General features: G+C 40.3%; 2 protein-coding genes across 4 annotated transcripts in view; one reads left to right on the forward strand and one right to left on the reverse strand.

Annotated features, from left to right (window-relative positions):
• Positions 1-23,639, reverse strand: GABPA (GA binding protein transcription factor subunit alpha). Of its 2 annotated transcripts, none has more exons than XM_042867748.1 (10): positions 23,504-23,639; positions 20,385-20,485; positions 18,049-18,193; positions 17,435-17,519; positions 16,032-16,277; positions 8,336-8,530; positions 7,553-7,609; positions 6,399-6,539; positions 5,259-5,451; positions 1-2,034 (listed from the first exon to the last, which is right to left on the reverse strand). In XM_042867748.1, exons 2-10 carry the CDS (start codon positions 20,459-20,461, stop codon positions 1,806-1,808), a joined length of 1,368 nt encoding a protein of 455 aa, XP_042723682.1. In that variant the 5' UTR covers positions 20,462-20,485; positions 23,504-23,639; the 3' UTR covers positions 1-1,805. The 2 variants fall into 2 exon arrangements, with proteins under 2 accessions (XP_042723682.1, XP_042723681.1); XM_042867747.1 differs by lacking the exon at positions 23,504-23,639 and adding an exon at positions 23,217-23,295.
• ATP5PF (ATP synthase peripheral stalk subunit F6) overlaps positions 23,519-24,282 on the forward strand; it is a 6,401-nt gene continuing 5,637 nt past the window's right edge. Inside the window, exons 1-2 of one of the 2 annotated variants that reach the window (XM_042867751.1) lie at positions 23,519-23,646; positions 23,851-24,039. In XM_042867751.1, the coding sequence (XP_042723685.1) occupies positions 23,870-24,039 (170 nt within the window). In that variant the 5' untranslated portion in view covers positions 23,519-23,646; positions 23,851-23,869. Of the gene's footprint in view, positions 23,647-23,676; positions 23,755-23,850; positions 24,040-24,282 lie in introns of those variants that run through there. The other variant, XM_042867750.1, reaches the window with a different exon arrangement.

A 24,282-nucleotide genomic window follows, 5' to 3' on the forward strand; every position in this document is an offset into this window, starting at 1 on the left:
AAAAAAAAGAAAAAGTCAACATGCTTAGTTGATGGAATACTTCCTAAGCACCCAAGAATGAACATAATATTAAGAGTTGATGAAAGAATCTGTCAAGAAAGTGTTATAGTTATGGAAGTAATAAAAAGGTAAACTAGAAATGCATGCAAGTTTTTTAATTAATCAAAAGCTATCTGCAAATGAACACGCACCTATAAAACAAACAGCTTTGTCCTCAACCCATCTTTAAAATAAAGATGAATGCTCTGTTTTCTGCCCTCTGACTACCAGTAAGACTACCAGTAAGACCATTCCTTTTCAGCCTAAGAACAACCACCTAGTACTCCAGTTCACCATGTAAATACATTTTATGTTTAGAAAGTCTCTGTACAAGCACTTTTTATTTAAGGTTTAAGGGTAGCTGAATTAAAAGGTTTTCCCTTAACCATTTGCATTTTAATTGAATGTGAAATGTTAGTGGGAGCAGGGTACTCAGTTATAAAAAGTTTGGAAATATGCCTTATAACAATTACAATGTTTAATAACAAAAAAGGTGTGTACTAAAACCACACTATTTTCAAACATCAAAAGAAATAGTCATAAAAGTAGAAGCTCAAACATTGCAGCCTGCTTTTTACTGCACTTTCGTATGAAGTTCTCTCTATACCAGTGTCTCAAAATTCAAAATATATTCCAAGCATTTCTATTCATCATCCATACTTCAAATTGTACCCAGTTCTGGAGCACGCATTTGGATTATGAAACTTCAGAAACATCATTTGAAGTTCAGAAAGAAATTAATTTTAAATAAAAATTGCACATCTTTGCACTTTTATACATGTCATTCTGTACAATAATTTGGAAATTAAATTTCAGTTCTCTTTAAAACTACTTTCAACTTGCATTTTGTTTCTAATGAGCAAGGGACTAATGACTGTGATTAACTTAGTCTTCAGTCACTAGGGTTGACTATCATGCAGGTATAAAGCACCTGACAGAACAGAGCATAAAAACAAGCAAACAAACAAAACCTACCTACAGACTACTCCTTGGGTGAGGGATATTTTTTAAGTTCTCAAATCACCTGATGGGAGGATGGTGGGGAAAGAAGTTTTGTTTCATATTACATGGCTAGCATCAACAAGGTCTTTTAACAGGTTGGTACTTGCCCTCATAAATGCAGATTATCTACATATTACAGTGAAATACTCATAATTGGCTTTTCACCTAAGCCAGATCTAAACCTGGATCTCTTTCTTCAGCACAGATCTTCAGTTCTGCCTTGTCTTAGTTTCCTTTCCTTATAAACACAGAAGTTATTTGAGGAACCCGATGCTTTGTCATGTTTGGTGTGCCTTTCAGCTCTGCTTGATTAGGTAAGAGTAATGAACATTTAAGGTTCATTTAAGTTTAAAAGCATCAAATTCAATTTGGTAGCTCAGCAGAGAACAAAAAGCTGGAAGGAATCAAATCCAGACAACTGCCCAGCCTGTGTTTACTTCATTTTTGTTAAAAAGCACTGCAAAAATAATTTTGTAGAGCTGCGAACGCAGAATGCTGACCAGTTCAACTTTTTCCACCAATTTCAGATTGTATATCATAAAGGCCCTGACTGAAAGTTGCAGAAGTTGTGGTGATCTCTTAACTTACACTGAAACATATGCTGCTAAAAGATCCAAATTTACACAAGTCCCAGTTCTTTGTAGAAAATCATGCATGGTATTGTATTGTGAAGAAAAAGAAGAAGCTTCCATTTCAGATAAAAGTAAAGCAACTTCTCTGGCTATATAGGAAAGGCCATGGGTTCCCGTTTCAGGTCCTAGTGCTTAATTATCTTTCTCTGTTTGCAGGGATGCAGTAGCTAATGCTACTGCTGTAACTGGCTGTGCAATGCCATGAAGCTGCATCTTTGCTAGTTTCTTTTGTTCACATTCTCTGACCAACCGATTCAGCTCTGCTGCGCTGTATCCAATGAGAGTTTTCAAGTCACACACAAATTTGTAGACAAACCTCTTGCCTTGCACTTTGCATATCATGTCTCCATCATAATAGTATCTGTGGAAAAAAAAACACAAAAACAACAAAACCAACAAATTAAGTTTTCAGAATCTGTAACTTCCACACACATCCAGTCATTTACGTAAAGACAGTCGGATGCTGAAATAAGAATCTTTTCACATTAAGATTCTCACGTAATTTTATGTATCAAGATCAACTTTGAGTGTTTTCTTTCACAAGAAAGGGAAGAGAGTTGAAAGCTGCCCTTTGCACCCTGATATACTGAAGGGAAACAAAGCAGTAATTATTTTATAAACTGTATAAAGCACCAAGACCATCATTTCTAAGCTAGACCAGTTCAAAAACAGCTTGTGGTTGGAGAAGAGGGGATGGAAGTTTACACAGTGCTTAGCCTTGGTAAGAAGGCATTATCTCCCCCCTCATTATTGTCTCTTGCCTTCTTTGTTCATCTCTGCTTTTCTGAGATAAACAGTTTATGTTTGAAGCAGCCTGAAAATCAGCACTGTGGTTTTTACAGTATTAAACAGAATAGGAAGAAAAAAGATAAAGATATTTCTCTTTCACCAGCAAGATCAATTTAAGCAAAGTTAAAAATCTAATCACATCAGTCTAATCATATGTGGTAACATATATGTTGAATACGTTTTTACGTATAGCATTTGCCTATTCAAAAACCACAAGCATAATTCTCTAAGTACCCATGCAGGTTTCATTAGCTATCATGTTAGAATGTTTTGAATCACCTGGAAACTTTGCTTCAGAACGATAGAGGAAATTAATACTTTTTTTTTTTTTTTTCCAAGTCTTAGTTTGCTACAGGGTAATTAAACAGATGCTGATTGCAGAAAACTACTAAGTTATAGGAATAACAACAAGCTGCCCCTCCACTTTTCATGACAAAAACTGTTTTTCCCACAGCTGGCTGGACGATCGAGCATGTTTCTCAATGATATCAGTTTCAGCACCAAGCAAAACTGATACAGTAATTTCAGTACACTGATAAACAAAACATATTACCATTTTTGTTTTAATAAAAGTTCAGCTTGGCAACAGTGTTTATCTCAGCAGTAAGCAAGTGAGAGGCATTAAAGATCCCTTCTGACATTCAAGTGTTAGAAAACATGTCAATTGCAAAATGGCAAGATTTTGAGGAATGTGATTTCTTTAATTCAGTAACCGAAATATAACTGTAAAACTTCTCTTATACTAATTTACAGAAACTACTGTTCAGACATCTGTTTAATATCACAGTGATAAGAACATTATTCTAGAGTTCTTCAGCTGCTTTTAAGACCTTCCTCTTATCAACAATGCTTGTTGATAAACTCCCCCAAAAATTAGCATCATTTATAAAATTTGATGTTTCTGTAAGTTTTCACATATACGTTCTATGCATAAACACAGATTCAGACAAACACACTGGAAACAGTGGAATGGTACTGCAGCCCTTCAAATCCTTTTTCCCCTTTGACCCAGGTGGACCCTACCTGCAGCCATCAGGTAAGTAAATCACCCCATGGTCAAAAAAGCCAAAACTCCTGTGGTAGCACCAGCTTCATATCCATGTATTTATTATATGGGTTTTCCTGGTCCTTCCAAGCCACTAAAGGGATACGGAAAACATTATCTGTACTCCCAACTCTATCCACTAATTGCTCCAAGTCCCCTGAAGTGCCTTTTGATAGCCCCCATGTTTCTCTCAGCAACTTCATTGCAGTCAGCCTGAACTATCAGTAGGGAATAACTGGAGGAAGAAACAAGGTCAGGAAGTCTTCTAGTCATTCTCTGACCCAGGCGCCAGGGGGGCAGCAAGCTTTCCTATGGGTAGAGACTGGCTCACATATTGGGCCCTCTGTTCTCTACAGAAGGGAAATGTCTAAGTCAATTAACCCTGCTTTCCTTCTTTGCAGAAACAGCCTTAAGGCTTAGAGTTGTCCTCCTTGCCCTAGACAACCTCCTGGATGAACCTTCCACTGCATCCTCACTTACCTGTCCCTGAAGATTCTCAAACCTATTGCATAATGGCACCCGGGAAGGGATGGCATCAGGGGAACTTACCAGCTATGTTCCAGTACCTATAGAGAAGTCTCTGGGAAAAGAAAAGCCACGTATGGTGGCACAAAGCAGGGGAACAACAACTGGCATAAGATGGAATGGGAAGGGATCAAACTGGGTATGGGAACTTCCTCCCCTGGAGGACAGGCAAAGAGTGGGACGAGCTGCCCAGTGATATTGTATGGTTAAGCTGTGTATCTGCTGCCTACCAATTTCTTCTGATGCCTCCTCTTCATGTAAATGAGATAGTTGTCTTTACTTACTCCATGCCAATTTACGAGCTTATAAACTTCAGTCATCCTCAGTGTTAGCATTATTTCCTCAAAGAGGTAAACTTACAGAGAATTTGGTATTTTTTAAACAATGCTAGATGAGTTTACTTCCTTTTATGAAAAATAACATAGCCAAAAGTGGAAATGTTTACAAGTCCATCTTATATCTCAGACATCAACACAACTTTAAAACTAGTTAAATATTTATTGCTTAATGCTGCAAATACCCTTCTTGAAAACCAACAGAAATAGCGTTCACTGTATCCAAAAAGGAAATAAGAAATGCAATCCTAATGATTTAAGGCAACTTGGATGAATTCTCCCATGCTCCTAGAGACCAAATTAACTGGGGAAAAAAGTCTGAAATGGAGCTACTCGCATTCTTCCCCGCTCCCTCAACCATATCACCTATGGAGATTCAATAATACAAATCTTTTTTACCAATGTCAAACTATAGAAGTCATGATGGAATGAAGAAAACCTGTAACCGATAACTACAGAAGAATGTTTGTCATAATATAAGAAGAACAGAAACAAGTAAATATGAAAGTCAGTAATACAGACTATTCAAACACTCCTGTAATTTTCCCCACTAACGAGTACTGTTCACAAATGGGTAGATGTATAAATGTTGAAGACGTGTCAAAAAAGAGAAATAAATGTAGGAAAGGCTAACTACAGAGATTATCCGTCTTGCTAGTGTTCAACAATCTTGGGGAAAAAAAAGAATTTGTATATGCTTAAGAAATTATCACAATAACTGCTATGAAGAGAAGACTAGTACAATCTAACAGGAAGGAGCAGCTTTACAGGAACTGTTTATCTCCTTACTGAAAAAAATCCCACGAAAACATTTAGGTCCTTTATTAAAACAGCTCAAAATGAAGTAGTCAAGAGTAAGTAAACATCTGATCAATTTCTGAAGTTTCTTACCTCAAGGCCCGACTAAGCTTTTCATAGTTCATTGTGGGTTTGTTTTTGCGCTGCCCCCATTTTTGTGCAACCAGTTCAGGTTGATTCAATTTAAACTCTCCTTCATCACCAACCCAAGAAATACAGTCCCGAGCATCTTTGTCAGTGAGAAGTTCTAGTAAAAACTGCCATAATTGGATCTGGCCATTGTTTCCTGCCAAAATAGGAACAAGATCCACTTCAAGTAGTCCTTCTTCATTTTCACACTGAAGCAAAAAATTTTCAACCAACAGATTAAAGCAAACCAACACAGAACATACAATGGAAAGAGAGCCTGCATTTAGTTTATTTCATCTTCTCTACAACAAAAGAAATACTTTCCTGCAAAGTCCTTGTATCAATCTATGCAAAAAGAAACTCAGTAATATGAAAATTAAGACTTACCATGAACTTGTTCCTAGAATTTAGGAACAAAATTATCTAACAGCACAAATAATCACTTAAAGCACACATCTACTTTGAAATAGAACAGATTAAGCATGATTTGCTTATTCTTCTTCAGGCATAAATATATATATGCAATAGAGTATATATATATTTTTAATGATCACTTTTCACTGATTTTTTACATGTAATATTAGAAATGGGGAAGAAAGTCCCATGTACCACAGTTTAAGTCAATATATCACCTTGCACGTACAATCAATCAGTAAGATTTCTTTTTAACTCATCTATCTGCAGTTAAATTACTAAATTCTCAATGAGATATAGAGAGTAGATGTAATTCCTAAGAGGGAAAAACAGTATTTTGCATTGATGTTAGATGACAAATTCTTGGCCTAAAAGCCCTGAATGACAATAACGGACTCTCACGCAGAGTTTCAAAAAAGGAAAATGTAAGGGTAAGGAGAATTAAGGATTTAAAACAGCAATTCACAGAAGTGGAGAATATTAAAGCAAAAATGACAGTATGAGTTAACCCAACCTGACAAGTTCGCATACGCTTGTGATGCATTTTCTAGACACAGTCCCTTTTTGTATCTATACATATATTTTTCTAAAAACCTTGCAACCAGAGTGACAAAGACATGTCCTATAAAACTGTAATTCAACTTAATGAGTGTTTACTGCATTTGCATTTAAAAATGATGTAGACAATACCTGTTCTGTTCCCAGGGGAACTTCTGTCTTCCCCTGAGATCCTTGGAGCCCTCTGTACTTTAGCTGCCTTTGCGCTGCTGTTTATTACTTTAATGGTGGTTGGAGTAGCAGGCTGTACGGATGCTGGAATAATGTGCACAGCTGTAAAGCAGAAAACATTGCAGAACATCAATTATAAATAGCTAGGTAGAGAACCATCAGATGCATAGGCATATATTATTTACGGTCTACATGATAACAGCAAAAGCTAGGGTTGTGGTTTGTTTTTTTTAAACATTCACTAAAAAGATGCACACTGTCGAAATCACAACACTGAGAATTTAAAGCATTTTTACCACTTCTATTAGAAAATGTGTTTTAAGACGTGTAATAGAAATGGCACGTTGTAGATAAAGCTTTAGTCTACTATTATGTTTCACATATTTACATAATAAAACTCATGCCTTTGATTTCATTTTTATGCCGTTCCCATGTGATTTACCTTAACTCTTCTCTACAGTCTGTGCAATCCTTCATGTCTGCTATTCAAACAGCAATGAAGACTGGAGGATTTGAATGTCCCATTCTAGGTGAATTTAACTAGACACAAACTCAGGATGCTGTACATGTCTATTTAATACATAAGCTGCTCACAAGTCCTCTGAAAATTCAATTTTAATAACTGATGTCACTGTACTACATCTAAAAGGAGTTTCTAAAATTTTTCTTCTATTATTTTTCAAGCAAGTCCTCTTTTACACATGCCTTCACTTTTTTCTTTCTCAACAGGTTTTTTTTTTTTTTTTTTTAAATAAAAGAATTATAACTTACCCGTTCATTAAAACAATACATAGCACAAAATACCAAAACTTCAAAACTTACACCCTTGAGATCTTATTTCAATAGAGAGGAAAATCTATCATCCAAAATGCATCTCTTCAAGTATGAAAGTTTCTAACTTACAGCATCTTTCAGCCAGTAAAGAGATACTGAGAAATCAAATGCTTCACTTTGAATGTTAGAATACAGCCTCCTCTCATCAAAGAAAGCTACAGTCTAGGTACAACAGTAAGAAAGTCACACTATAGCACTGTACATCAAATATAGCACAGAATCACACTGTCAAACTTGCAAGCAGTTAAGTGTATTAACTAACTTCTGGCAGAAATACTTACGCTGATCAATAGTAACAGTTGCTATTTCTCCAGAGTGTTCTTGGCTAGCCAACACATCTGCAGATCAGAAAGAAAGAGTTTTTACTCAAAACATTAGCTTCAAGCTTACGTTTATCATCATTTGAAAATCAAAACTTTTCATATTTCATAGAGGGGAATAGAGCCCAACATTTTCCATCAGTTTGGAAAAAACACGCATAGCTCATGGTCTTGTGGGTATGCAGAAGCATTTGATGCTTTACCATTTATTTTCCAGAACTAAGTACGTTAATAGTGAATTTCTAGGTGCCCTTTGCATTCTATATACCTTAAAGCCCTTAGGTATATAATGTAATGTGACATACAATGCAAAATGTGACAGAAGTAGTTTTTAGTCTGCCAGGTTATACGCAAGCATGGTAAGTCTGAAAGCATATTTATACACATAGAAATGCATTGCTTCTCAGTCACACTGTGCACAGTCTAAGGATTTAACTGCCTATGATTAATGCTCTTCAATTCTATGTGAGGCAGAGATGTACACTAAATAACTTGTTATCAATATTTAATTATAAAATTCTCAAATTCAGGAGACGCACAAACTAAAAATCTTAATTAAAAAAAAACACAAAGGATTTATCAATCCATACTTCTTCCATATTACTTACGCAGTTTAATGAACAATGGGGAAGCTGCTTATCACGAGGATATGCTTACTAATACCTCCTGTTATTTTGTGCTGATGCCCTCATTTTTAATGCTAATATTAAAGAGAGGAAAAACAGTTACAGAAAAATCCCATACACTTTCGAAGAAGTTCCAAGTGACTCCACAGAATCTCCCCACGTGGGACTCGCTGGAAGAAGTCTTCTTGAGTGAGGCTGCAGAGTTCCCGCCCGGGAATGCTGAGTGCATTAAGGTCGATGTCTGACATGCTGAACTCCTTCATCACCCATACTACCCAGTGGAGCACTTGGTCTGTTGACCACTGCACAGGGTCTGGAAAACAAAGAAATGAAACTGCAATACATCCATCACAAACTGCAAGGCTCCTTCTCAGAGAGGTTACAGAGGTAATCCTCACTGTAACTTCAAAAAAATGAAATACAAGTGGCCACTGAGTGAGCCATGGGATTCAAAGAAGTGTAACCTAGAGATCATCAGACTCATAGAATGAACTCATAGAACTCATAGACTCAAGGTTGGAAAGGACATACAAGATCATCCAGTGCAACCGTCCTCCCATGACCATTGCTACCGCAAGCACTAAACCACATCTCGTAGCTCCTCATCCAGACGCCTCTTGAACACTGCCAGGGACAGTGACTCCACCACCTCCCTTGGGCAGCCATTCCAGTGCCTGACCACTCTCTGAGAGAAAAAGTTCTTCCTTATGTCTAACCTAAACCTCCTCTGGTAAAACTTGCAGCCATTTCCTTAGGTCCTGTTTGTTGCCTGGGAGAAGAGGCCAAACCCCTCTTCACCACAACCTCCTTTCAGGAAGCTGTAGAGTGCAATAAGGTCTCCTTTGAGCCTCCTCTTCTCCAGACTGAACAATCCCAGCTCCTTCAGCCGCTCCTCATAAGACTTGTGCTCCAGACCCCTCACCAGTTTTGTTGCCCTTCTCTGCACACGCTCCAGGGCCTCAATGTCTTTCTTGTAGTGAGGGGCTCAAAACTGAACACAGTACTCGAGGTGCGGCCTTACCAGTGCTGAGTACAGGGGGATGATCACCTCCCTGCTCCTGCTGGCCACACTGTTTCTAATGCAGGCCAGGATGCTGTTGGCCCTCTTGGCCACCTGGGCACACTTGTGGGCTCATGGTCAGCCGAGCACCAACCAACACCACCAGGTCCCTTTCCTCTTCACAATTATTTTTCTATACAACCTTTAAGGTTTTTTGGTGTTTGTTTTTTATTTTTTAAAGCTTGTTTCTAGGCCAGTCAGTGTTTATACTCAAGATTCAATGACAGTATGCTCTCAATTATGCATTTATTTTAAGACAAGTTATCTTAACATCAAGGAGAGGCATGGTGACTCAATTTGACTAGATGGAAAGATGGACTTCTCTTAAAATGCCAATGAAAAGGTATTTGTTTGGCAGGAAAGGGCAAAAAAGGGATGTGAAAGACTTTTTTTCCTAAGGAAAATCCCAACTATCCACAACACTTCTCAATACACAAAATCATTTTTTTCTTTTTTTCCATTGTACTTCAGCGAGCATCTCTCACACCAGGATGCTCTTCTGCTAATACACTGATCACTGTACAATAATGCTGAAATATTAAATTCTGCATTCATTCACCATTATCCCAGTTTCTAAAAATGTTTAAAATCACAGTTGTGCTGAGTTTGGCTGGGATGAAATTAAATTTCTCCACAACAGCCTGTGCATTGCTACATTTTAGATCTACAATCAATTTATTGCAGGATGAATCTCTGCCTCATGACAGGCCTAGCTGCCTCCCCCCATCCCACCCCCTCCATAGGAAGCCAGCAGAGAAGCGAGAAAGAGGAGCTGCTGCTCAATTAAGAAACAAAAAACAAACAAAAAAAAACAAGTTGACTACTTTGAATACCTAATCTACATCCATAAGCTCACCTGTCAAGTGGAAAGCCAAGGAGTGATCAACAAGACTTGCTCACTATTTAACAGCCCCATATGGCCAGCACGAAAAGCCAATGGAGAATGGAGGCTGACAGTGGACAATCATGGCCTGAATGAAGTTCACTACTGTTGAGTGTTGCTGTACCTAACATGCAAGAACTTCAATATGAACTCGAATCAAAGGCAGCCAGGTGGTAAACCACAACTGACGTTGTCAATACACTCTTTTCCATCCATTTACCAGCAGAGTGCAGGCCACAGTTTACCTTTACTTCAGGGAGCATTCAGTACCCTTGGAACTGTTTGCCCCAGGGGTGGAAACACAGCCCAATCATCTGCCATTGGCCATTCCAGACCACACAGGAACAGAGTGGAGTTCTTGAGCACCTGCAGTACATTGACAACATTATCACGTGGGGCAAAACAGCAAAATTTTCAAGAAAGGGAAGAAAATAATAGCAAAACCAGCTTGCAGAAGGATTTGTATTAAGTCAAGTAATGTCAAGGGACCTGCACAGGAAATCCAGTTCCTAGGAATAAAATGGCAAGACAGACATTTTCACATCCCAGTGGATGCATCAACAAAATCAAAGTTACGTCCCTGCCAACTAGTAAGAAGGAAACAATCTTTCCTAGGTGTTGTGGGTTTCTGTAGAATGCATATCCCCAATTATAGGCTCAATGTAAGCCCTCTATCAAGTGACACAGAAGAAGAATGACTTTGCACCTGAACAACAATAAGCTTTTGAACAAAGTAAACAGGAGACAGCCTGTGCAGGAGTCCTGGGACCAGTCCAGACAGGACACAGTGAAAAAAAAACTTGCTCTACACTGCAGCTGGGGAGAAGGGTCCCATCTGCAGCCTCTGGAAAAGGACACCAGAGGAGACCCAAGGTCGATCCCTTTGGTTTTAGAGACCAAGATACAGAGGATGTGAAGAGCGCTACACTCCAACTGAAAAAAATATATTAGTAGCACATAAGCAGGTTCAAGCTGCTTCAGAAGTTGGTACTGAAGCACAGCTCCTTATATCACCTTGACTACCAGTGCTAAATTGGATGTCCAAAGAGAAGGTCCCTTCTACACACCATGCTACTGATACTACTTGGAGTACACGGATTGCACTGGTTATACAATGGGCTCAGATGGGAAACTTGAATCATCCAGAAATTTTGGGAAGTAGGGCACCAGGTTTCTAAAGGGCTGAACCTCATAGTCAAACCTGCCAAGTTTTTGTACATTTTCTCTACAGGTCTGCACAGAGGAGGCAAAGTTTTCTTCATATTCTCAAAGGGTGGTAGTCCAACTAACTCACACAGGGTCTCTGATTATCTTTTCATTTCATTGCTGACAATGTATTGGCAAAAACTGCTGGTGTGGTTTATGTGAACTTCCACCACGTAACTGGTGAACACCTATCTCTCTTGGAATCACAGATCCCCTTCCCTTGAATAGTGTTGAACAGGGCTTGGTAGGCATAAGTCAGGCCCTAGATAATTTGTGCCTCCTTAGATCCACCAGAGCTACAATATTCCTCTCTGAAATACTTCCCTCAACATTCAGGGCTCTACAGGTGTTCAGGAGTGAAACTCAATGACACCAGGGGTGCCCAATTCTCTAAGTTTTCTCCTAAATTCCTTCCCACCCCCTGCCACTCAATATTTTCCAGCTTTGGAGCAGATCCCTGACCAATATTAATAGTGAGGAGCACATACGGTTAGCATGACAGTATAATTATGGCAGTTTGGACATTCCAGACACATGCAAAAACTTCAAGGGGGAGAAAAGGAAATGCATGGGAGGAGGACAGACAGTGGAAGAAGTGGAATCATTAGCAACACCTGAAGTGTAATTTGTAATGCGCAAATCATGCCATGTTGTATACAAGCATCGGTCCGGTGTACACACACAAAGAGCCCAGAGTGACTTCCTTAAAAGAGCTCCAATAGGTTTTAAGTAGCACAATCTGAAGCACAATTGTGTGCACTCCTTTGAAAAACTGTTAAAAGGGAGAAAAATAACTTTTCTTCTTTAGCTAACAGCAACAATTTGGCATGGTGACAAAACTTGTTTGAAACCGCAACACAGATCCAGCAGATCTCTTATTTCAATTACTATCATGCCCCACATTGGGTGTCAATTCACTATCTCAGGTTGAATCTTTGCTGCACGCCAGGCCTAGCCCCTTCCTCCCATCTGCCCCCAAAAGGGAAGCCAACAAAGAAGTGAAAAGGCAGAATTGTTGCTTAATTGATATAAAGAGACATCTCACATTCTTTTATCACTTCAGTGAAATAGTTAATACAATATAAAAGAAATCAAGAGTAATACATTAAATCAGTGAGAAAGAGGACGTCTCCTAACCATGCTGCTTGGTGGTACAGAAGAAAAAAAAAAAAAGGGGGGGACTTAACTATGTCACTTTGTCTCTCCCTCCCAAAAACCACGTGGGAAATACTGAAGCATTTTCCAAACTGGTTCCTCCTTAGCAGTTGTACCAATTCAGACAGTTCACTGCATGATGTTATGATACGGTTATGGAAAAAATATATTTGAGTGTCATCATTTAAGTGTGTCATAATGTAGAAATATTAAATTCTACATTCATTCAACATTATCCCAGTTTCTAAAGTATTTAAAATCACAGTTGTACTCAGTTTGGCTGGGATGGAATTGATTTTCTCCACAGCGGTCTGTGTGTTGCTGTGTTTTAGATTTGCAACCAAGTTAAGTGTTGACAACAGATTGACATTTTAGCAACTGCTAAGCAGAACTTACAGTGCATTGAGGCCTTCTCTTCCTCACTCAGCTTCCCAATGAGTAGGTATGGGTGGGCAACTGATTGGTAAAGGACACAGCTAGGACAGCTGACTCCAACAGTCCAGATCACTGGCCTGAGGCTAATTGTGTGAGGTTCAACAGAGACCGAGTGCTGGGTCCTGAGTTTCAATCACACAACCCCACAAAAACTACGGGCTTGGGGCAGAGTGGATGGAAATCTGTGCAGAAGAAAAGAATCTGGAGTTATTAGTTGACAGCCAGCTGAACATGAATCAGTATTGTGCCCAGATGGCCAACAGCACCCTGGCTTGTATCAGAAAAAGAATAACCAGCAAGTGTAGGGAGGTGATCACATCTCCATATCCAGCACTGGTGGGGTCACACCTTCAGCACTGTGTTCTGCTCTGGGTCCCTCGTTAAAGAAAGACATTGAGGCCCTGGAGTACAACCAGAAGAGGACAAGAAATCTGGTAATGTGTCTGAGGAGTAGCTGAGGGAGCTGGAACCATTCAGTCTGGCAAAGAAGAGGCTCTGGGGAGACCTCATAGCTCAATACAACCATCTGAGAGAAGGTTGTGGAGACGTGGGGGTTGTCTTTTCTCCCACGTAACTGTGACATGATAGGAGGCCTCAAGTTGTACCAGGAGAGGCACAGGTTGGACGTTAGGAAAAAATTTCTTCTCTTTCAGGAAGAGTGGCAAGGCATTGGAACAGGCTGCCCAGGGAAGAGGGGTCACTGTTCCTGGAGATGTTCAAGAAGTGTGTGGATGTGGGACTGAGAGACATGGTTAGTGGGAATGGTGGGAATGTGCTGATGGTTAGACTAGGTGATCTTAGTGGTCTTTCACAACCTTATAGTTTCTATGAACAGACTAAGGAGATATTTTTAAATTATATGCTAACCAAAATTTTAAAAAGCAAAAAAAAAAACCAACCCAAAGCTTTCTAAGTTTATAAATATTAACTAGGAGCAATAATTTCTATTTCGCTTAATAAAAGACAGTAAGTAACATTGCATCATTTCTCATCAACGCTACCAAAAGCCATGTAGTGTAATCCTCTGGGAAAAGCCACACCAAAGGATCTTACCTTTAGAATCTTATAATAAATCACAATTAAATACCAAAAAAGTCTGCTAATTTTTTCCCTTTGAACATGATTGCAGGGCAACACAAATCATTATTTTCCCTGACCAGGTTCCATTGTTTTTAGGGTTTCTACAACTCCCTTTCTGGCTTTGTTTCTCATTCCAATGAATACTTTCATTCTTCCTAGGAACCCTTACTACAGCACTAAACTTCTGGATTTCATTAGCAGAAACACTTTTAACAGCTGAGGAATTGCAGTTTCTGGCAAAACCCACCAAAACGTATCACAAAGGGAAAGCCACAACATTTCGAAGGTCTGCTAAAAGCTAATTTTTCCATCTGCAGCAAAACAGAGAAGCCCATCAGGGCAAAGACATCCCTCCAGGTGGTGATTTTCTACTGATTGGACTTCACTTTTAACACCAACACACCATGTCTTTTAAAAACATCCAGGAAATAATTTAAATGAGTAATTTCAGAGAACTTCACAGAACCAAACCTCACAACTTTCTAAAGGAAATTTGCCTCTTTTTCCATTTTTTTTTTTTTTAATATACATATCTAGAAATATTTGAAAAGGTTTTATTGGGGACTTGGTAAGAACTTTAACATTCTCAGAAAATTTGGACTATATATTATATCATATCAGAATATCTGACATACTATATCAGAAATTTACAGTGCCTCATTTCAAGTACCTACACTGGGAACTAAACATAGGCAAATAAACGTTAATATTCTTGGACTAGATCCTGTAGGTCCTTTTCAACCTTGTGATTCTATGATTCTTAATACAAAGATTTCTGCTGTAGTAAACTAGTAGATCTTCCTGGAAAATCTGCACTCCCACGACACAGAAGACATTCAACTTCCACAGCCACAGCTGTGGGTCTTAAGGTTTTACTTAAAGCAACAGAACTATTCAAACTTAGTAGCAACATTATTCAGCATCATAATAATGTGGTTTTAAATAACTTTTTATTTTTTTCAGCATCCTCATGGGAGAGCATGCTGAAAAATGTCTGCTCTGATAATGCATTCTATCTTCACAAACATTCTGCATCAAATCCTTGACTACCAACAGACAGAGCATGATAAAAGCTGTTTTGGAAATATTTGCCAATGAGAACAATTAAAAGGCATCAAAAGACCACTGCTTTAGTTATCAAAAATATGTTTGAATACTGGCAAGATACTACAAAGACATGTAACTACACTGGGATTTTTAAGCACTTCAAACTTCCCTTTCCAAACACCCTCTCGTTCTGCAGTTGTGCTTACAGAGCACAGCCTCATATACTGAACATGCCTCAACAGTACATCTTATTCAGCCAGTCAGAACATGCAGCTCAGCCAGATAATCTCCAGAGCATGATAAAGGTCAAAAAACCTACAGTTTCAGGTCAATCCTCTGCAGGCATTCAGAGGTGTTTTTTCTAAAGTAAGAATAAACTTGCAACCTGCTCAGTATCAACATTAATTCAGAAGAGGTGATGATTTACAGAATCTTTATATCCATCTCTGAATTTTCTTTCTCCCTCATTATGCTGAAGCCAAGCATGGCTTTCCATGCAAAATCTGAGTTTACAATATACTTAGTATGCTGCAACTCATGAAACAATTAGTTTTGGTACATTCAGAAGCAAACCCCCACCAAGTACTGAGTATAATTCAATTTCAGATATATGAAAAGAGCTTTATCATTAACAAACGCATTTTTACGGAGGAGGAAGAAAACTGCTTTGTAAAAACTCACTGTAAAAGAAGTACTAGAACAAAAAGCATCATTTTAATAGAAATATTAGAAGCACTGATTCTACTCATCTCTGCATAAGACAAGGCTAAATAAATCTGCATGGCACTGATCTGTAACATGCCTATGAGCTACCAGAGCACTTGAATTGCAGAACCCAAGTTAATTATCGTTTATGAAAAACAGGCCTCCTGCCCTCAAACAAACAGAAGAACCAACCCCCACCTCCCTAACCCAACACATGCACAATTTACCATCAGATATTATTACCATAGGGTATGCCTAGGCGCTCCTGCTCCTTTCTGTAGTCTTCCAACGCTGCAGCCCATCGTGTCACCTGCTCAGAGGTCTCATCTGAAATGGTTGTAATGTGTTTTGTTCCATCTAAGGTTATCACTTGAGCTTCCTCAACAAGGTGAGCTTCAGCCTCTGCGTGATGAGCATCTGGATCAATTACTACCTCCACAGTTTCCACAGGCTTCACGATTTCAAGGATATTTAACTTGGGGTCTGTCCCTAGGTACACATCAAATGAAGAAAAATTAAGGATAATTGATTAGTATGTGTTAGCATATTTTGGAAAGAACCATTATACAAAAGAACCATCACAGAATTTCTGAAGGTGTCCTTAAATGAGAACTAACTCAGTAAAAGTGAATACAAATTTGTCCCACTTTCTTTCCCCAGTGTTGCAGTTTCATATTCTGTCACACACCAAAATATTTGTTCTTTAAGAAATATACTGGGGAAAACAAAAAACAAACAAGCCATAAGCACCTGCTGCCTTCTTCCAATCAGCACAGATTATTTCCAATGTTTACTGTTTTCCCCCACTGTCTCTCAAGTCTACACAGGAGCAAACCTTTTCTCCCACTGCAGAAAACAGTGCATTTAACAGCAAGTCAAAACCTGACTAAAAAAGCTCAGATTTTCAGCTTTATCAATCTTTTTGTTTGTTTTAATTCTGTCACGATTACTGTACTGTCAGGATGTAAGGTACTACACCATGGAGTGAGAAGATACGCCTTCATTTTGCAATGTAAAATTAAGTGGAAATAGTTTTTTTGACAACTAGTAAATTGCTGAGGATTCAACAAGGGGAAAACTATCCTATCTGATACCTCAAACACGGACTGTGCATCAGCAAACATAACCAACTTGGTTAATGCTCCATCTCAGCAGTACTCAACTCAGAGCTCTTCAAAGAAAACAGGTAATAGTGATCCCAACCCTTCATATTCATTTTCAATTAACAACTTCTACTCTCATAATCTAGTAATACAAAAAACACACAAACAACCTTCACAGAGATGGAACTGTCACTCATCTAGACAAAAATCTTTTGCCTGCTTTAATACTTGACCTGGTATGATTAACTACTCACCCTTAACAAAAGCTTCATACTCCGGGTAACTCTCACTATTTGATCCAGATTTTTTTTTTCCCCACTTTAAAATTGATATGAAGTTTCATAAGACATTTTGCATAGCTTTTGTCAGTTTATAACAATTGTTTTAATTGGTACTGCATATAACCACAGTAAACAGTGAAAAAAATACATCCTGAAATTATATGACCACCCATTTACAGCTAGAAAGAGAAGAGCATTGGGTTTGTTCACAAGCACTCATAATATCAGATGGCCCACAGAGCAGACAAACGTAACTGCTTACCTTGCCTAGATACTACTTGTACACTGAGTTGCACTGTTCCATCTGTTTTCACTCCTTGATCAAAAAGGCTTCGATCTGGGTCCAGCTTGATAAAAGCAGAAGTATTAAAAAATAATAAAGAATGAAAACATATATTAGTCACAAAGTTATAACAACAGTTATACTAACGTATTGAGATGCCCGCAGAAACATGTGGGAGGGGCATTTTCTCAAATACTGTGTTACCTATGCATCTGAATACCATAAAAATATTTCTGCTTTATTCAAACACAAAACAAGATCGAACTCTCAGAAGATTCTCAGATAGCAACGAACGATATGGGCTACCTCATGAGTTTTGCTTAGACAGTATTCTCATTACACTCAATCTTCTTTCACCCGTGGTTGGGTAAGGGGAGTGTCACCCTCCAACAAACCGTAACGTCTCAGGCTTTTTTATTCATTCATACAGAATCTATGTACACACGTTAAATGTTTTTATGATAAGGAAGTTGACGAAAAATTAAACTCCATCAACATATAAAATAAAGCAGGAAATTTCATGATGAAAGAAAGAGATGAAGTATAATGCCTCTGTGGTAAGAGTTTAAATCTTCTATAACCTTGCAGTTTACCTGGATATCTTGCAGACAAATTTCATGTGCATCCAAGGAACACAGCAGTCTGGGTTCCAGTAATTTCTTAAGATTTCCAATTGGTTCATTGATGTCAATAGCTTGATTCACAAATTCTGCTGTGGTGTAGGTTTGCTCAACAATGCTTTAAGTACCAAATGAACACAATAAATCATTACCCATATGTTAGTACAGCTCACACAATACAGCGGTTATAGAACAGATTTTTTAAAAGTTAGAAATAAGCTACATAAAAAACCGTATATGAAATCTTAATGCCATTCAGATAAATTACTTGGGTACAGTACCAAATTCCATCCTGATGATTTTACAGCTAACTTTTTTCTAAGCTGTATCACAGTTCAAAAGATAAGCTAAATATCAATACTATTTTCAGACTTGAGTTCTCTACATATTGAGTTACGATCAGCTTATTACATACCGTTAACCTTCACACTGAGTAAACTAATTCTGTCTGCCTTGCATGCAGCGTGTTTAAAAGATTCACATTAAAAGTCAAATATGAAAACTTAACACGTGGGGTACAAAGAAGGAAAAAAAAAATCCCCACTTCTGCAGATTAAATGTCCATGTCCTAGAACTAACCAGCATAACAATAAACCTAACACATAAAAGAGACAACCAGAAAGAACTGCAGCAATTCATAACCTCGAAAGACAGTCACATATCTGGGTTGTCCTACTGCACTATTAGCATGGGCATTCAGAAATATCAGTTTAAACAGAGGAAATCAGAAAGTACAAGGATGCAGTTCAAAAGTATTAAAAATTATATGAGGAGCTCGGAATAAGGAGAAATTAATAATTGGTTTTCAAATAGTTCTACAAACAAGTTCTTAAAAGACCAGGTCACCTACTAACCTAGGCTATTTTTTCCCATGCTTTGATATTTTCAAAAACAGCTGTGAATATTAGGAAAGAAGCTTTAGGAACTAAAAACCAGGTTGAGATAACTAATGCAAAGTAGACTTCTGTATCTACAGTTTTATTCGCCTCATCAATAATGCAATCACAATATACAGATTTTAATCTCTGCTTTTTCAAAAATTGGCCCTGGATAGCAAGGAATGCAATAGACTGGAGAAACTAAAGGCTCATTTCAGTTAAAGAAGAATATGCTGAATCTGAAACATCTGCAACAAGTACACATAAAAATATTCATACAGACTGAAAAGTAAAGAAAAAGTTACTGTAAGTACTACAGAAATAAAAAAATAAAATGTGGGGAGGTTTAACCACGATTGAATAGTGTGATATACTACTGTCACAGGCTGGAAAGCCCTATGGAAAGGAGCCTGAGGGTTGTGTTGGAGTCAAGTTGAATTTGAGTCAGCAGTGTGCCCTGGCAACTCAAAGGTCCAACCACATCCTGAGGTGCACTAGGCCCAGCACTGCCAGCCATGCACAGGAAGGAGCTGTCCTGCTCTGCTCTGTGCTTTGCAGCCTTTCCTTGAGCACTGTGGGCAACTTTAGGTGTCACAATGTAAGGAGGGCATAAAACTATCAGAGCGCCCAGAGGAGGGCAGTGAAGATGGTAAAGGGACAGGAGTGAAAGAGCAGCTGAGGCCCCTCGCTGTGCTCAGCGCAGAGCAGAGGAGCTGAGGGGAGGCCTGATGGCGGCTGCAGCTCCTCACAGGGAGCGGAGGGGCAGCGCTGAGCTCTGCTCTGTGTGACAGCGACAGGGCCCGAGGGAACGGCATGAAGCTGCGTCAGGGGAGGGCGGCTGGGGGTCAGGGAAAGGGGCTGCACCACAGGGCGGTGGGCGGGAAATGGGCTGCACGGGGCTGTGGGCACGGCCCCGAACCTACAGTGCTCTCAGCCACACTGTTTGAATTTCACGTGGTTCTGTGTGGAGCCTAGAGTTGGACTCAAGTGCTCTTTGTAGGTTCCTTCCAAACTGGGATATGACAGCACTACACTGGTTTCCAATAGCAGTTACAGTTCCATTAAAACAAAACAAAAAACAACACTTAATTATATGAACAGAAAAACTAAAGAGAGCATGGGCAAAATGAGGACTTTTATAACCATAAGAAAAGCCAAAAAATCTGTAGAATCAAGCAAGCAAGCATGGGAGCACAGAGATGACAGTGATCCAGTTATTTTTACCACTTTAAAGTTATTACTTTCACCTAGCTAGAAAACACTTGCATTTATTTCATAATCATAGTCATCTCTGAAGCATTACACAATAACTAATAATAAACCTGGGTAACTGAACTTAGTGTGTGCAGTCACAGCTCTGAAATCAGTAAAACAAACAAAACATAAATAAATCAGAGTCTAATGATTCTCAAAAGCAAAGACAGTACATACCTTTCTTCAGTACATTCCTGTTTCTCATTTCCATCAATTTCTATTTCTATCAACTCCTCTGCTTCTCTCTTAGTCATGGCTGAAACGTCTTAAGAACAGAGCTAGGAACAAAGACGAATTCTTTTTGTAAGTCACAGATGAACAAAACAGGCTGATTGTTTGCATCCTATCAAACTTTTTTTAAACCAAATACCTAGATAGTTGTTTAAAGAAAAAGGGAAAACCAAAACCTAACGTCGATTTCACAAAATAGATGACAATACCTGTTGACAAAGAAGTGTTATGCAGGGCAAATTCGGAACTCCAAACAGAAACAAACACTGAGGCCAAAGTCTTGTTTTCTAGCATACATCTCCACTTACTGACTGCTTTTGGAATAGACTAACTAAAACTTCTCATGGCTGATTTCAAACAACTTCCTACAGTTCTTGGAAAATTAATGCATATTTTGCCATCTAGATTTAGCTATGCATTTACCTTCTTCTGCACGAGAGAAGAGGCTAGAAAGGTTTCCATCCTAGATTCTTTCTTTCTCAGGTTCTAAACTAAACCCATACCAGCTACTAGTAAGGAGTTTTCATTTTATCAAAATGAATAATAAACAAGTCATACAGCTTTTAGAGAAATTGTTTAAAGAAATTTATGCTGTTCATCACACCACATCCTTCAAAAACTTATGTTAAATTAGTTGTGCTACCAGAAGAAATCATGCACTGTATCTGATGTCAATCAGTGAGAAGCCACCAGGGTTGGATAGGAATTAAACAGCACCTCATTAATATCTCACCACCAGAACCTGCTCCATTCTCATCAGACCTAGCCCCATGAAACTCTCCTAGATGCAGGGGATGGCTATGCTGAACTGCCAGTCCAAGGAGTCCAACTAATCTCACATATCGTCTTCACACTACATGGGGAACACTTCTGAAGAGACAAGTTTGATTAAGTCTCTGGAAGAACTGATATCTGCACTGCTACAAGTGATCTGGTTGACTATTAGGACTTCTAGAAATTAAGGATTGAGTAAATAAATGATTTATGAAAGAAAATACTCAATATTGGTAAATGCAAAATGACACACAGTGCGTAAACATTACAGTAACACAGTAACTGGAACTAGAATAGTTCCAGAAATTGCATAGAATAAGGCAATATATTTTGGTGTTTCTGTGGGCTGGAGTCCAAATTGGCAGCTGGACTGGCACTGTTCATTCCCTCTCCTAAGTGCTATGCCTTCTTACCATTACACAGCTGCATCTCATTGACTACATTACGCTTTTAAATACCCTGGGGAGGCAGAGGAGGAGGGCAAAGTGCAGACACAGAAAGGGGAAGAAAGATGGTTTCCACCAAGCACAAAACACAAGAAAAAGAGGTGAGCAGAGTGGGAAGAGGAAGAATAACATGACCAAAATGCGTGAAGTCAGTAACACTTTGAGGAAGACTAATGGAGAAAATTAGTCATGTGTTCTTACACTAAAATAGAGACTCCTGATAATATTAAGAAGCAGCATGCTTCAAACAAAACAAAGGTTTCAGACAACGTCCAATGAAATTTGCTGCTACAGGATTGCTCCAAGACTGGAAGTGCGCATATGTTCAGATGAGACAAAACAAATTCACACAGAGCAGCTCACTGGGGCTATTAACTACAGAGATTGGGGACTGTCATGTCAAGAACCAGACACAGATTCTCTGGAAGAAAGAAGCCTGATTAGACATCTGGGATGTCAGCTGTCTATCACCAGTGAAACAATGCTGAGCAACAAGAAGAACAAAACAGAATTTGTGCTCATCGTTATCATCTGTGCGAAGCAGGGGCAGTTCAAGGAGCTCACCAAACATTAGTGAAAAAAAACTCAATGAAAGTATTTTAACTATATTTCTCAATCTGCCAGATTTGCAGAAGAATCGCATGCAATGCTGTAAATGTGGTGACCATACAGTAGTACAGATACAATACAGATGAAATACAAATAAAATACACGTAATCAATCCCATGAAGCAGCTAGGAATTCAACAGAGGCAGCCTCCTGGGCTAACAAACTGAGAGAAACCTAAAGAAGAGGTTGCACAAGAAACATTTAGATGTTGTACTAAGGGACATGGCTTAATGGGAAAGCGTCGATGGTGGGCGTTGGTTAGATTGGATGATCTTGGAGGGCTTTTCCAACCTTGGGTGATGTTATGCTCCTGCTCTCTGGAGGGTCCCACGGTTCAGCTGTTTCACAGGGCACTCGTACAGCCAGTGCTACCGGTACTTTCATTGGTAATGCCACACACACTCAGCGGGGCCTTTACATAGGGCCTTATGCAAGTTACCAGCCAGTTTGCATTCAAGACAGAGATGCTAGATAGGCCAAAGTCACGCCTGTTTTCAGACGTTTTCCTTCCTAACTAAGGGTCAGAAGTTCGAAAACAAACCCAGCCATGGAAAAGTAGCCGTGCAGCACGTGCCTGGAACAACACTAAGGCCATAGGTGGGACGCCGAGTACCCCCGCACACTGCCGGTCAAAAGCCGTTTTTAAGGCTCAGGCAAGCTCCAGCGATGCTGCTCGGCCAGATGGGGGCCCGCCGTTACGCGCCCAGCCTTTCGCCCAGCCACGGCCGGACCCTGCCCCGCCCGGGGAGCCGCCCGGGGAGCCGCCAGGGCCGCCATGTGCCGCTTCTTCCTGCCGTCCCCGTTTCTCTCCCTGCAGACCTCCTGCTTCCCCCCTCCTCCCCGCGGCGTTGTTTGAACCCGAAACGGAAATGAGACGCGAGGCGCCGGGGAGAAACGGAAACAAAACACGGGCCGGGCCGGGCCGCCAGGCCGCGTCGCGTTCACCCACCTCCGCAGCCTTAAGCGCCGGCCCCGAGCACAGCGGCCCACGCCTCCTCCCGCCGCCCTCGCAGCGCCGCCGACTCCCGCCGCCACCGCCGCCCCGCGGAGTCCGTCGCGCGCTCGGGATTGGGCGGTGCGGCCCAGCGCGGGCCCGGGCGGGGAGGGCGCGCCGACACCGCCACCCCCCGCGCAGCCGCGGGAACTACACCTCCCGGCGGCCCTCGCGCGCGCCTATCTGAGAGCGGGAGGGGGGAGGGGGGGGGGGAACGGCCACCCCGAGCCGTTTCCTCTCACCCGGAAGCGCAGCTCCTACTTCCGGCGGTGACGGGCCGGCGGCAGTTTGTCCGTTACTCTTTGTCAGTCCGGCGGACGGTTGGTCGGGGCTGTACGGCGGACGCCGTCCCTCACGAGACCTGCGCGCGGCCGTGGGGGTCGAGGTAAGGCAGCGGTAGGCCGCGCAGAGCCCCAGCATGCCTTGCGCGGGAGGGCGGGTCTGGGCGCATGCGCGCTGCGTTCCGCCCCAAGGTGACTGAGGTTCCGCAAAGGTGGGTCGGGGCTGTTGGTTTGGGTGAGAGGTCGCTTATGTTAGGGAAGGGCGTCGTTATCGGTGCGTTCTATTCGCTTGTTTGATTGTTTTAAAGTAAAATCGTCGGCGCCGTCATGATCCTGCATCAGATCCTGCGACTTTCTTCCCTTTTTCGCTCCGCTGTCTCCGTTCACCTGCGGAGAAACATCGGTTTCTCTGCCATTGCCTTTAATAAGGCAAAAGAGCTCGATCCGGTTCAGAAGCTCTTCCTGGACAAGATCAGGGAGTACAACACAAAAAGCAAGTAAGTACGATGAGTTACCTTACAGTGGATGGTACAGGGGTTAAAAATGCTGCTCGTTGTTTGCTCTAAAACAAGTTTGCTTGCTTGCTCACAACAAAAGTGGGTTTAATTCTGTCCTGAAACCGTTCTGAAAGAGAACTCTTGCTTTCCTGCAGCACCTACTGATAGTGCCACAAGTTAAAGGCTTGGCCTTATGAACCTGGAAGAAGATGTGCAAAAAAAAGCAAATAAAAAAGACCCTGA

This window comes from Lagopus leucura, unplaced genomic scaffold (assembly GCF_019238085.1).
Source record: "Lagopus leucura isolate 7727_CA_CO unplaced genomic scaffold, USGS_WTPT01 Super-Scaffold_100001, whole genome shotgun sequence".
NCBI lineage: Eukaryota > Metazoa > Chordata > Aves > Galliformes > Phasianidae > Lagopus > Lagopus leucura.

Excerpts from the sequence above, each read along its gene's own strand:
- GABPA (XM_042867748.1), bottom strand. The coding sequence starts at position 20,461 with ATGACTAAGAGAGAAGCAGAGGAGTTGATAGAAATAGAAATTGATGGA. Across the intron at positions 16,278-17,434 it reads ACAAGTAGTATCTAGGCAAG|GGACAGACCCCAAGTTAAAT; the intron begins GTAAGCAGTTAC and ends ATGTGTACCTAG. Across the intron at positions 2,035-5,258 it reads AAGCTTAGTCGGGCCTTGAG|ATACTATTATGATGGAGACA; the intron begins GTAAGAAACTTC and ends TTTTTTCCACAG.